The sequence below is a fragment of the Arvicanthis niloticus genome, chromosome 5 (genome assembly GCF_011762505.2).
Source record: "Arvicanthis niloticus isolate mArvNil1 chromosome 5, mArvNil1.pat.X, whole genome shotgun sequence".
NCBI classification, from domain to species: Eukaryota; Metazoa; Chordata; class Mammalia; order Rodentia; family Muridae; genus Arvicanthis; species Arvicanthis niloticus.
Window position 1 is genome coordinate 41764521 of NC_047662.1, and position 14414 is coordinate 41778934.

At 37.4% G+C, this 14414-nt stretch overlaps 1 protein-coding gene across 6 annotated transcripts in view; it reads left to right on the forward strand.

The window, feature by feature from the left end:
• Window positions 1-14414, forward strand: part of Zfyve9 (zinc finger FYVE-type containing 9) — a 144068-nt gene that overhangs the window by 57476 nt on the left and 72178 nt on the right. For all 6 annotated transcript variants that reach the window (XM_076934482.1, XM_076934481.1, XM_034501775.2 and 3 more), the window contains 3 exons: window positions 2566-2655; window positions 5846-5951; window positions 9971-11994. In XM_076934482.1, coding sequence (XP_076790597.1) covers window positions 5882-5951; window positions 9971-11994 — 2094 coding nt within the window. In that variant the 5' untranslated portion in view covers window positions 2566-2655; window positions 5846-5881. The remainder of the gene's footprint in view (window positions 1-2565; window positions 2656-5845; window positions 5952-9970; window positions 11995-14414) is intronic.

Here is a 14414-nt window from a genome sequence, read left to right on the forward strand (position 1 = left end):
CATTAGACAAGAAACACATAAGTGTAATTTGACCCTTGTACCACAGATAATGGAAAATCAGGATCGACTAGATGAGTTGAGATAGTTTAACCAAGTAAATATGAGTCGGCTAAGCTATACTTTTTTTTTTTTTTTTTTTGGTTTTTGGTTTTTCGAGACAGGGTTTCTCTGTGTAGCCCTGGCTGTCCTGGAACTCACTCTGTAGACCCAGGCTGGCCTCGAATTTAGAAATCCACCTGCCTCTACCTCCCAAGTGCTGGGATTAAAGGCGTGCGCCACCACCGCTCGGCCAGCTAAGCTATACTAATTTAAGAACTCTATGATGTTCACACACCTAAGAAAACACAAGAAATCACCTAAGAAAACACTTGTTTAATGCATTTCCATCATTGAGTGATAAATGTTTGAATTCAAGACTACCCTGGGGCATATGGTGAATTTGAGGCCAGTCAATTTCCAAAAAAAAAAAGATGTATGTATATATAAATAAGGAATTGCTCATATGATTCTAGAAACTTAGAAGCCTCACAGTCTGATGTCTGCAATCTGAAAACCCAGGAAAGCTGGTAGTAATATAGTTCTGGGACTGGATGATAATTATGAAAGTCTCAGTTCAAAGCAGGAGAAGACAGCAAGGCAAGTTAGACACATACAGAGAATTCTTCTGTCCTCATCCTCTAGGTCCTCAGTGGCTTGGAAGAGACCTACTTGTGTGAGAGGGCAGTCTGCTTTACTTAACCAATTCAAAAGTTAACTCATCCTAGAACACCCTCAGAAACACCCAGAAGTAGTACAGGTGTCCTGTTTTCTTGTCAAGTAGCCATTGCAAACAAGAAATTAACCATTATGTAACTATACTGCCTCTTGTGTTAAAAAACCGTAGATATGCACATAGGCTCTGACAATTAATGTGGAATTAAATTTATTTAAGATCTTTAATCCCAGCACTTGGGAGGCAGAGGCAGGCGGATTTCTGAGTTCGAGGCCAGCCTGGTCTATAGAGTGAGTTCCAGGACAGCCAGGGCTACACAGAGAAACGCTGTCTCAAAAAACCAAAAAAAAAAAAAAAAAAAAAAAAAGAAAAAGAAAATAAAAATAACATGTACAAGCTTCTCAGTGTTTGTGCTGCTAGTAATCAAACCTTGAGCTTATGAGTGCTAGGTAAACTTGTGCCACTGAGTAACCTCAACTTCTTGAAAATAACAAAACCCATGACCAGTCTTCTTCACTCTTTATTGATCTCCAGAACTTCCATTTTTGGACTTTTTCTTTTTAAGCACATAATTTTCATATTGGATAATGTAATATTTAGGTATGTTTGCTAGATAATTTCCAAGAATTTTACCTATTTTGAAAATACCATGAATTTGATGTTCTTAGTCTTTATTTTTATTAATTACAGCAGTCAGTCCTGTACAAGGCTAAATTAGGCTCCTAAGAATATTCACAGGGCTAGAGAGATTGTTAAGAAGACTTGCTTCTTTTGCAAAGGACCCACGTTCAATCACCTGTAACTCCAGTGCCAGGAGATCCACCTTCTTCTGGCCTCAGTGGTGCTAGCTCTCCTGTGCACATACACTCATGCATACATAATTGAAAGTAGAATAAATCTTTTAAAAATTAAAAATTATTATCAATAAGAACTTATAGTCTTGCAAGTTGGACTATTCTAACTTTATGGATATTGTCTTTTTTTTTTTTTTCAGAGAAAAGAGGTTGTATTTGAGGAAGTTTTGCCTTTGATATACTATTAATAGTAATGTTAGTGGATCTACTATTTTTAGGCAGTGAGGGATGTCTGGGATACAGACACACGCCTTTTGGAGGGAAAACTGTTGTTTGGCAATAAAAATTTCAGCAGGAAACTTTTAAACTCAATTTAATAATTTTCTGTGGCACACACCTTTAATCTTAGCACTCGGAGGCAGGGCAGGTAGATCTCTTGTGAGTTCAAGGCCAGCTTGATTTACATAGTAAGTCCCAGGACAGCCAGAGATACACACAGAGGGTGAGAATGATATTTGAGGACATTCTTGTGAGGTAACAGTTTTCTTCTTAGCTCTGGATTTCAGAAGGACCTGTTGTTACAGAAAGTAAATGATGTCTTTTTTTTTTTTTTTTTTTTTTTTGGTTTTTCGAGACAGGGTTTCTCTGTGTAGCCCTGGCTGTCCTGGAACTCACTCTGTAGACCAGGCCAGCCTCTGCCTCCCAAGTGCTGGGATTAAAGGTGTGTGCCACCACTGCCCGGTGTAAATGATGTCTTTATGAATCAACATTTACAGTCATTGAAAAGAAATGGTTTTCTGTTCTTTTATTATATCTTATCTCCTGCAGTGAACATGCAGAGAAGTTTTTAATTCTTCCCTAACACTTAAGTTTTGCCTTCTTCAATAAATGTATGTGTGTCTGCCTTCCACACTGAGCAGGTCTTTGAATCTGAAGATGTAATTATAATTTATTGTTGAGACTTGTTGCTTTTATTTGTTTGGCTTTAGCAGGTTTATACTATGAAAATTAGAGCTTATTGTTTTAGCAAATGTAATAAAAACTCTGGTTTTTCTGTAGGATCAAAGAAGACATTCTGGGTCAGCAGTACTGGCTAGTAGTGCAGCAGGCATCATGAGCAAGCACAGAGAAGACTGCTTAAGGGGACAGGTACAGAAGCCATTGTTTTATTTCTCTTTTACAGTAAACTTGAGAAATGGATTACATCTGTGAATACAGATTGATGGACATACACTGCTTGCCTCGTTAACAGCATCTCTTGTTAAACTAACAGTACAACTTTTCAAAACGATTTTACTTTAATTCAGAGCAAGAAAGTAATTAATTAATTTGAGGCAAAATCTGGATAGCCCATCTAGTCTGGAGTTCACTCTGTGGTTCAAGATCACTTCCAATTTGTGATCCTCCTGCCTCTTTTTCCTAAACACTGAAATGACAGATTTAATCCAGAACAGTGTGTTGGATCCCATGGAACAGGCAATTGTGAGCCACCTGACATGGGTGCTAGGAACTGAATTAGAGTCCTCTGTGAGAGCAGTATGTACTCTTAGCTGCTATGTCATCTCACCAGCTCTGGTTTTTGTCTGTTTTTGAAGTAACTATTAAAGTATGTCATGACACTAATTTCTCTACTAGTACTGGCTTCTCCCTTTTATAATCAACTTATGTTAATCTTGATCATAGAAAGCTAATTTTAGCATGAAAAAGAGCATGGCTTTGAGCAATGGTGTTAGAAAAGAATAGTGATACATCTAACTCTTTCATAGTCATATATCAATTAGTACTAGCCATGGTATTTTAAGTTTTAAATTGACTCATTCTTTTTCCCCTGAGACCTAGGGCTTCTTAGGTCCAAGGCATAATCTTATTTGTCACTGTAATCTAGTGACTGGTACAATAGTAGTGCCTAGTAGATGTCCAGTGATATATGATGCATAAGTTTACACATGTTCACTGTGGCACAGAAGGGAAGGCCAAGGAAGAGGACATAAAAGCACGAATCAAATCAGTGCTATCAATGGGACCTCAAGGCCGAAATCAGGCAGAATTTCTAAAAGTCTTCTCGTCAGTAGAGACACTCTAGAGGTAAAAATGCCTTAAAAAAAAAAAAAAAAAAAAATCCAGGCCAGGCAGTGTTAGTGCATCCCTTTAATCCCAGCAGTTGGAAAGGCAGAGGCAGGCAGATCTCTGAGTTCCAGGCCATCCTAGTCTACAGAGTGAATTCCAGGTCACCAGGTCAGTCAGGGATACACAGAGAAACTCTTATTTCAAAAAACAAACAAACAAAAAAACAATCCAAAGTAATTATATTCCTCTACGAAATACACTTATGAATTTAATGAGCTCCTGATTTGCACAAAATGGACATTTTAATAAGAAGGCTAGCAAAGAATCCTGACATAAATCCTAACTTATGTAGGAAGAAGTCTACCTCTCCCTCAAGTCTTTAGGAAACCAAAGGTGTTTCCTTGAAAATGAAACCAATGTCTCAAGGCTTAAGACCTCAAACAGTTCCTAGAGACAGCAGGGATAAGGCTCCGTAGGGAAGGCAGGGGATAAAAGAATTAGTAAATAATTAGACTAACAAATTGATATTTATTATACATCTATTGTGTGTGAAACAGTATGGTCAAGCTTTAATTATTAACCCTTATATAAAAACCCTTATAATTTAGCCAATAGTAGACAATGTTAAGTAGAAAAATTAATAGCAAACAATTTTAATAACAACTCATCACAACTGATAAATCACCAGGTACTACTACTTCTTTAACGTGCTGAGGAGATAGTTCTGTGGGTAAAGTGCTTGCTGTGTAAAACTAGTATCTGAATTCAGATACCCAAAACCCACATAAAACCAGGTGTGGTGGTAAACATATGTAATCCTAGTGCTCATACTGTTAGAGGAAAGATACAGACAAGAATATCCTTGGACACTCCCGTGCCAGCTAGCTTTGTATACATAGCAGAAAACAACAGAGACCCTGCCTCAAACAGGGTGGCAATTAAAGACTAAGGTCGTCTCTGGTATGTATGTCATGACATTTGCACACCTGCACTCACACACACATATGCATATATGCACATCTCTCTCTCTCTCTCTCTCTCTCTCTCTCTCTCTCTCTCTCTCTCTCACACACACACACACACACACACACACACAGAATGGATAAATTATTGAGGAAGACACCCTGTGTTACCCTTTGGCCTCCACTTGAACTTGCTGCATATGCATGCATGCTCACATGAAGCTGTATATACACATATACACAAACACATGGACACATACCAAAAGAGAAGTTAGTTTAAAGGGATGGTCAAGGGTATTCTTCCCTTGGAACACATCCCTGTCTTGGGAACATTTCCTCACTTTTCATTAGTAAATCTAAATTTGATCTACTCAGAAAAGGAATAATCAGTAAGCCTAATGTGTCTTACAACAGTAATCCCAGCCCTCAGGAGTATGGACCAGCCTGGGCTCCAGTGTGGGACTTGACACTGTGAAAAATCCAAAACTTAAATAATAAAGGAGTGATCAGTAGCATTTAAAAACTCCTACTATGGTGTTACTCGGCACTCTGTTAAATTCAACAATTTAGGATATCCTGTATATATGGTTTTTGGTCAACCATATAGGAATTTTAACAATTATATTTTAAAAAGGAAAGATTTTTTAAAAATTGTCAGTCATCCTTAAAATTAAAACTAATATCCTTTACCTGTACTTGAACTTTCTTATCACTTTTTATTTATTTAACAGAAGCTATGAACATTTCATTTTCTTGGAGTAACAAACGTAACTTTATCCTAATGAAAATGATTCCTTCCCAACACTTGTACTTTATCTTTTGAAGTATAAGCTATTAAACAAGTCTGACTTCTAAGTTTATTATAGTTCTGCATTTGTCCTTCAGTATTCATGGAGAAGTGGCCCTAGTACCATTGTGAGCTTCAGAGTCCATGCAATATTTATATATAACTTGTTCATGCCATCCTGCATTCTGTAAACCATTGCTAGACTGCTAAGATAAAGTGCTAAAGAAATAGCTATTTATTCTGCTTAGGGACAAGTGACTGGAAAGATGCATATTTGGAACATACCCATTTTTTTTTCTGAATATTTTCCATCCATCGTTGGTTTAATCTGTAGACATGAATTTACAGATAGAGAGGCTGACTGCATTGTAGTAATTGTTAGCTTATAGGTTTCCAGACTTGGAGATCTTAATATTGTTTATCATTGTCCAAATAGATTTGTTGTTCTTCCTTGTATACCTAAGATCTGTAAATTACATTTTAATAATTCAAATTGTATCTCAATTTTTTTTTAACTTTTTAGGTTTAAATAAGTCTCTTCAGCAGTGTTTCCTCACTGATGGAGAATTACTTCCAAGCAGAAGCTTACAACCTGGACAAGGTATTAGATGAATTTGAACAAAATGAAGGTGAGGATTTACATTGGGAAATCTACTTGGGTTTATGATACAAAGTCTGTGAGAATTAGAGTATGAAGTTCTTTTTAAAAAAAAAAAAATGAAGGGTTTGGAAAGATGGCTGATCAGTTAAGAGCTGGCTGCTCTTACAGAGGACCCAGGTTCAATTCCCAGTACTCCTGTAGTGGCTCACAACTGTCTATAACACCAATCCCAGTGAACCTGATGCCTTCCTCTGGCCTCCTCAGGCACTAGGCATGCAAGTAATACATACACAGAGATACATGCAGGCAAAAACACCCATACATAAAATAAAATAAATCTTTAAAAAAAAAACAGATCTGATGATGTAATAATATGTAATATATTTAAAGGAGGAAATAACATCCCTTAGCATTATGTGCTAGATACTTAAATATTTTAAACTTAATGTTTAAAACAATTTCATGAAGGTAATTCCTCATTTCTTGTTCCTTTATTTCCTAATTTAAAGGAAAAATATATAGCAAATGTCCAGGCCTATAATCCTAGTACTTGAAAGCCAGGGGCAAGAGGATCATGACAAATTCAAGATTGGCCTAATTCATATAGTGAGTTACAGGTCAGCTAGGGCTACATAGATAAAATCTGTTTTACAATCTCCGCTCCCCCACTCCCCCAAATAAAACCCAGGTACGATGCATGCCTATAATTCCAGGTTAGTTGAAGGAGGCTGGAGATTAGGAGTTCAAAGCCAATCTTGGCTGGATAGTGAATGTGAGGCCAGTGTAAGCTATACATGAGACTTGTCAACAGAATGAAACACACACACCCTACATCACAGATGTACTACACTAGGTAACTAACATGTCTAGGTAGTAGGTAAAACCCAACCATTCCTATTTCAATAATATTATTAAACATTCTTGTAAGAAATATATTTCTTTTGGGATACTTATACCCTCTCCTTTAGGGGTATTTTTCAAGATTATTGTCCTGGAACTCACTCTGTAGACCTGAGTGGCCTTGAGCTCAGAGATCTGACTGCCTCTGCCTCTGGAGTGCTGGGATTAAAACTATGCTCCACCACCACTACCACCTGACTTTTTTTTAAAGACAGGCTTTCTTATAGCCTATGTTTGCCTTGAACTTGTCCTGTAGCTGAGGATTACTTTGAATTTCTGATCCTTCAGTCTCTGCCTCTATAATGCCTATTGATGGTGTGCCCCATGAGGCTCGATTTTTGTGTGGTATTTGGGATCAAACCCAGGCCTCATAAATGCTATATAAGCACTCTATCAACCAGTTATATCCCTATCTCTAAGCATACTTAAATAATCTGAACTTCTGTGGCTTTCACTATGTGCCTTGTATTACTTGGTTTCACTGTTCTATAGGCTTGTTATTTTCTTGGCCCAAACTGATTTATTTATTGTTCTCCAAAGTCTTATATTTGATATTGTGCTTTTCCTGGTTTCCCTGTTTGCATATCCTTTACTTTTGATAAAATGCTTGCAGTCTAGTCTAGTTCCTCTTTTTAGTGAACTCAGGCTCATTTACCCCACCCGAGGATCTATTTTGTATTCTTACAAAAATAATCATTTTTAATACATTACTAATTAGCTATTCATGTATATTTTATCTATCTTAGTTTCTCAACTAAACATTATATACTTTGTAGGGGCATAAAGTATTAGTTTTAATGCTACACAAACCACATATTTTTATTTATATTTGCTTTTGTACATTTATTACCTACTACATACTAGGCACTATGCAATGTAGACCTTCCACTGAAGGAATGAAATGGTTTCTGTCTTCAGAAATCATTCAGTGGGTGAAAGAGAAGGTAAATAACCTGTTATGTTAGAGTATAGTAAAACCCTTAATAAGGTCCATAGGTGCAATGATGATTAGTGTTAACAATTATAACTGTCTAATTTCAGCACCATGATTATTGTTTACTGAAGGGAGAAAGAAGACAAGGCACTATGTGTATTTGTTTTTATTTATTTAACTTACTTAGATACACAAAATAGCACTAAAACTTGAGAATAACTTAGCTTATCATAGTTATGATTTGTTACAAAAGAAACAAATGATGGATGAAATTATGTTTATTGATATACTAGAAATTGATTTAATAAATACTATTTCCTTAAATGTCCTTATGTAAGAATATAAATATGAGCTTAATTAGTAACATCATTTCAAGCAGAATTTTCACATGCTATATCAAACTTTAAAAAAAAAAACCTTATGTAAAAAAATTAAATATATACAAATTATACTGGATGTGGTGGCGTATGCCTTTAATCCCAGCACTTGAAAGGCAGAGGCAGGTGGATCTCTGTGAGTTTGAGGGCAGCCAGGTCTACATAGTGAGTTCTAGGACAACCAGGGCTATATAGAGAGACCCTGTTTCACACAAAACACACAAAACAAAACAGTCAGTGCACTATAACTCACCATCCACAGTGATCAGTACACTGCCTTTTTTTGTTTAATTTATACTTTTGTCTGCACCTCTATTTCATTTTTAACATTTTGGAGATTTTTGGTGTACACACCGGTGTATGCATCTGTGTGTGTGTGTGTGTGTGTGTGTGTGTGTGTGTGTGTGTGTGTGTGAGAGAGAGAGACAGAGAGACAGAGAGACACAGAGAGAGTGTGATCGAGTGCACGAAAGGAGTGCTCATGGAAGCTTATGAACATAGATGTTCTTGCCTGTGTGGATGCTTATAGAGGCCAGAGGTCAACATTTTATCACTTCCTCAGTGATCTCTATACTTTTTAAAAACAGATTTCTAATTGCTCGCAGAATTTGCTTTTTGCAGCTAGATTGGCTTATCAGCAGTCCTTTAGGATCTGCTTGTATGTACTCTCTACAGCACTGGGGTTACAGTTATATGCCACTGTACACAAACTTGTTCCTCTCTAGTCTTTCATAGAAGTGCTACATCTACATTTAGGTCTTCATGCTTACACAGTTACCCCTTTGTCCACGGAACCATTTCCCCAGACTTCTTTAAAATAGGTGGTGGTGGTGGGGGGGGTCTTCTGTATTGCGCAGGTTAGCTTCAAACTCAGGATATAGCCAAAGATGACCTTGAACTTCTGATCTTCCAGCTTTCTACTTCCTGCCTTCACCTCCCTAGGATTGTAGGTATTTGCCAAGACACTCCGTTTATGCAGCACAGGATGTCATACTGAGGGCTTAGTGAATGCTAGACACTGTTATAACGGAGCTAAATCTCTAGGCCCATTTTTTTTAAGCTTTTTTAGATAAACTTTACATTCTCTAAAATACCTAAATTTTATTATACAAGGTTAGTGGTTTTTTTGTTTGTTTTTGTCTTTGTTCTATTTTGAGACAGGGTCTCACTCTGCTTCCAAGATGGCTTGAAATCATTGACTCAGTTGTCCTCATACTTCAGGCTCACAAGACTACAAGGTTTAATGTATAGTTCAGCAAATGGAGCTATCCATGTAATCCACATCCCAATCCTGTACATTAGAAAGCATTTAGTCTACATAGAAAATTTCTCACTCAGTTACTAGACTCCACTGCTGTTCATAGTCTGTGCCTTGTCTTCTACACAAACAATCCAAAGTTGCTTCCCCAATACTGAGTACATAGGTCAGTTTAATTGTGTTATTATTTATCTCAATCTAATAACAAAATTAAATTGACATAAAATTCATTTGTTGTTTGTTTGTTTTTTAAGACAGGATTTCTCTGTGTAGTGCTGGCTGTCCTGGAACTCACAGAGATCACCCTGCCTCTGGCTCCCAAGCATTGAGATTAAAGGTGTGCACAACCACTGCCCAACTTTGTTATTTGAAATGTTCTGAGACATTACCATTTGTTGACAGATAATTATAGGGCATTGTCTTAAATCTATTTTTCTATTGTCTAGCTAAAGATTAAATACTGTCATATTCTGGGGACATTTTCTCCAAAGCATAGTTGGAAATATTTGTCAGGTAGCCCTAAGTAGCTTTTTACTGTTACCAGCAAACTTACTGTAATTACTTTTTTTTTTCTTCAGATGCAACAGTTTCTTCTACTTTATTGGATACAAAGTGGAATAAGATTTTAGATCCTTCTCACCCATTGTCTTTTAACCCTGCATTAGCCAATGTGAATGAGCCTACGGTTTCTAACGAGACAGGACCACAGCTGAAAGTCTTCTCTCTGACTGGCTCAGCTCCCCTTACAAGGGAGGGAAAAGATCCCTGTGCTAATGGACAGGACTGTAGTCTAAATCCAGAGATTGACACAATGTGGATTGATGAAAATGCTGTGGCAGAAGACCAGCTAATTAAGAGAAACTATAATCAGGATGATCAATTCAGTGCCGTTGAAGTGGGAGAGGAGAAATGTGGAAGCCTCACTTGTCTGCCAGATGAGAAGAATGTTCTGGTTGTAGCTGTCATGCATAACTGTGATAAAAGGACATTGCAAAGTGATTTGCAGGATTGTAATAATTATAATAGTCAATCCCTCATGGATTCTTTTAACTGTTCACTGGATAATGAAACTAGACAAACTGATCAATTTAGTTTTAGTATGAATGGGTCCACGGAAAAGGATATAAACTCAGAGAAACAAATTGATGCTTTGAATAAACCAAAACCAGAGAGGGATTCTCTTAATCATTGCTGTGCTGCTTCATCTAACAGTGCAACTGGTATCTCTTCCCCTTCACAATTAAAGGATGATGAAAATGTAGGTAGAGACCCATCTATATCTACAGTTACAAGCTTAGCAATTAATTCATCCCAGGGAATGGATGGAGGGCCTGCCATTAAAAAACAAGAGACTTATATGCCAGATGAGGACCTTTCTGGTGCAAACAGCTCTTCTAGGACAGATCTAGGGAGCTCAGACTCCTTTTCCCACTCAAGTGAGGAACTCTTAACAAAAACAGAGCCAGTAGAGGACAGGACAGCTGAAGACTCCCTCCCATCTGGTTTATCTTTGAATCTCAAGCCAGATACCCCTGCTTTATCTGGAAGGGACAATTTCGAACAGTCTTCAGACCACCTTGTAGTTAGTGAAACTAGAGCTGATGAAGATGAAGGTAATGACTCTCAGATGACTAATTGGAAATTAACGAAGCTAAATGAGATGAATGATAGCCAAGTAAATGAAGAAAATCAAAATGTTTTACAGATTAGCCAACCTGAGGACACTAATAGCGGAGGAGAGTGTGTTGGAGTGACAGATTCAGATCTAGATTTCAAAGGAACTTGCATGAATGAAAGTGAAGGATGTGATTTCTCCACTGTTAATGATGCACCAGCTGCAAATTCTTTATCTAATAGTTGTGATTCCTATGGAATGCAGAGCCCAATTATATCTTTTGTTCCAAAGACTTTGCCCTCCAAAGAAGATTCAGTGACAGAAGAGAAAGAAATAGAAGAGAGCAAGTCAGAATGCTACTCAAATATTTATGAACAGAGAGGAAATGAGAACACAGAAGGGAGTGGACTGCTTTTAAACAGCACTGGAAATGTAATGAAGAAAAATTATTTACATAATTTCTGTAGTCAAATCCCATCAGTACTCGGGCAATCTTCCCCCAAGATAGCAAACCTGCAATCTATTAGTGTTCCTTTTGGTGGTGCAAGACCCAAGCAACCTTCTAATCTTAAACTTCAGATTCCAAAGCCATTATCAGACCATTTACAAAATGACCTTCCTGCAAACAATGGAAATAATAGTAAAAACAAAAATGATGTTCTTGGGAAAGCAAAACTAGGGGAAAACTCAGCAGTCAATGCATGCAGTGCAAATTTGGGAAACATCTCTGTGACTGATACAAATGGGGAACATTTAGAAAGTTATGAGGCTGAGATCTCTAGTAGAACATGTCTTGCATTAGCTCCAGATAGTCCAGATAATGATCTCAGAGCTGGTCAATTTGGAATTTCTGCAAGAAAGCCATTTACCACCCTGGGTGAGGTGGCACCAGTATGGGTACCAGATTCCCAAGCTCCAAACTGCATGAAGTGTGAAGCTCGGTTTACATTCACCAAAAGGAGGCATCATTGCAGAGCATGTGGAAAGGTAAGTTGCATATCAGTTCAGGAACTTGGCATATTTTGTAATGCTGAACCAAAAATTAAAGCAGGATTAGGTGAATGTACTTCAAGTTTGAGATGACATTATAAATAGCCTTTGAAAGTCCAGTTTTATATCAACTTGCTGATTGTTTGTGGGGCTCTCTCTCTCTCTCTCTCTCTCTCTCTCTCTCTCTCTCCCTCCCTCTCTCCCTCCCTCCCTCCCTCCCTCCCTCTCTCTCTCATTGCTGTCAGAAAGTATACTGTCTCAGTTTTCTGTGGAGAAAGAGAATTGAGAATTAAGGAAGTGTCTACTTTGTGGTGTTTACATTAGTCGATAATTATAGATACACTGGGATGGTTTGAGATATGGACATTGTTCTTTCAACTTAGGACATATTTGTTGTTGTTGTTGTTGTTGTTGTTGTTGTTGTTATATCTTTGAGAAAGAGTGTGGCTATGTACCCCTGGCTGATCTGGAGCTCCCTTTGTGAGATGAAGCTGTCCTCAGACTTGTATCACATCTTCCACTTCTGCTTCCTGAGTGTATACAATTACAGGCATTCCAATCCCTGTGGTCAGTGGTTGATTTTATTATATACTTAAATTTTAACTTATAGTGAGAATTTATCCTGCACTCCTTTTTTTTTTTTTAAAAGATATGGTTATTTTTAATGAATGTTCTGACCACATGTATGCACACCTTGTTTGTCCTGGTGCCCACAGAGGTCAGAAGGAGGCTTTCAGTCCCTTGGAACTAGAGTTATAGATGATTGTGAGCCAGCATGTGGGTGCTGAGAACTGTTCTCTACAAGATCAGTTAGTGCTCTTACCTGCTGAGCCATCTCACAAGTCTGATCCTGTACTTGTTTTTACATAGAGTTTTTCATGTACCAAATGTTCTGAGGGTTTTTATAAATACATACACATATTTTCTCCTGTATAACGTTAATGCAAATATTTAAAGGCTATATAGATCTTTATTCTTATTAAGGATATAAGAATAATTTAATATTCCTTAGCTTTCTTCAAATTCTGTCAGTAACACAATTTGTTTTTGTTTTTTGTTTGTTTTCTGTTTTTGGTTTTTTTTTTTTTTGTTTTGTTTTGTTTTTTTTTTTTTTTTAAGGTTTTTCGAGACAGGGTTTCTCTGTGTAGAAAGGCGTGCGCCACCACTGTCCGGCCACAATTTGTTTTTTAAATACTTATTTTTATTTGTGTGTGTGTGTGTGTGTGTGTGTGTGTATGTATGTATGTGTATACATGCCTATGGGCTGTGGGCGCTAGAAGAGGCTATTAGATTCCCTATAACTGGAGTTACAAGTGTTTGTGAGCTGCCTGATCTGGGTTCTGGGAATTGGACTTGGATCCTCTGAAAGAGCAGCAAATACTTAGGGATAATCACTATTCTCCTAGCCTCCACAATTTGCTTTTTAATAAGAATTGTAAATATGAAGAAAATTTATGTGAGATTTAGATTCAAATCTTAGCTTTGTTTTTATTAATTATGTAATTTACTAAGCCTCAGTTTTATAATATGTAAAAACAAAGCTAGTTTAAATGCAAACTAGTATAAGTTATTTTCATTGGGCTATTGTGAAGATCATGAGGTTACAGAAGTAACAGGAAGTCTCAATAGTTTATCTCTACCTCCTTTCTCATCTGATTTATCTGGTCATATGCTTTTAATATCAAGAAAAAGAATATCGGCAGGGTGGTGGTGGCGCACGCCTTTGATCCCAGCACTTGGGAGGCAGAGGCAGGCGGATTTCTGAGTTCGAGAAACTGTCCTGGTCTACAGAGTGAGTTCCAGGACAGCCAAGGCTATACAGAGAAACCCTGTCTCAAAAAAACCCAAACCTTCCCCCCGCCCCCCAAAAAAAGAATATCTAAGCCTCAGTGATTTCAACAGACACAACATTGGTTTTACATAAGCTATAAGACATAGGTTTGTTTGCTACAAAATCAGGAATATGGAAGATCTCTTGAGCTCCTCCTGGTCTTGTATTAGTAGTTGAACTCCATCAAGTTCAACTGGGAAACTTCCTAAGGGAAAAGAAACTGGGTGAGGGTCAAGCAAGACTTTTTACTAGTTTCTTACTGCGGTGAAAAGAATCCTAGCATCTTCCATCAATTCATTGACCAGTTCCTGGGCAATGGGTCTTATATCAGTTACTGGATTAAACCATGATTAGCTTAATCATTATTTATTTCCTAGGTCTTAGCATAGTGTAGCCTGAACAAAAATTTGTTAACAGATAAAGGGGGAGAAATAGATCATATGTGGGCAGTTAAGAAGAATTACTTGGGGATGGGGAGATGACTCAGTAAGTAAAATGCTTGCTGTGCAAGTCACCATGACCTAATGTGGCCTCCAGTACTCATGAGGAAGAAAAGAAAGAAGGAAGGAAAGAAAAGAAAGAAGCC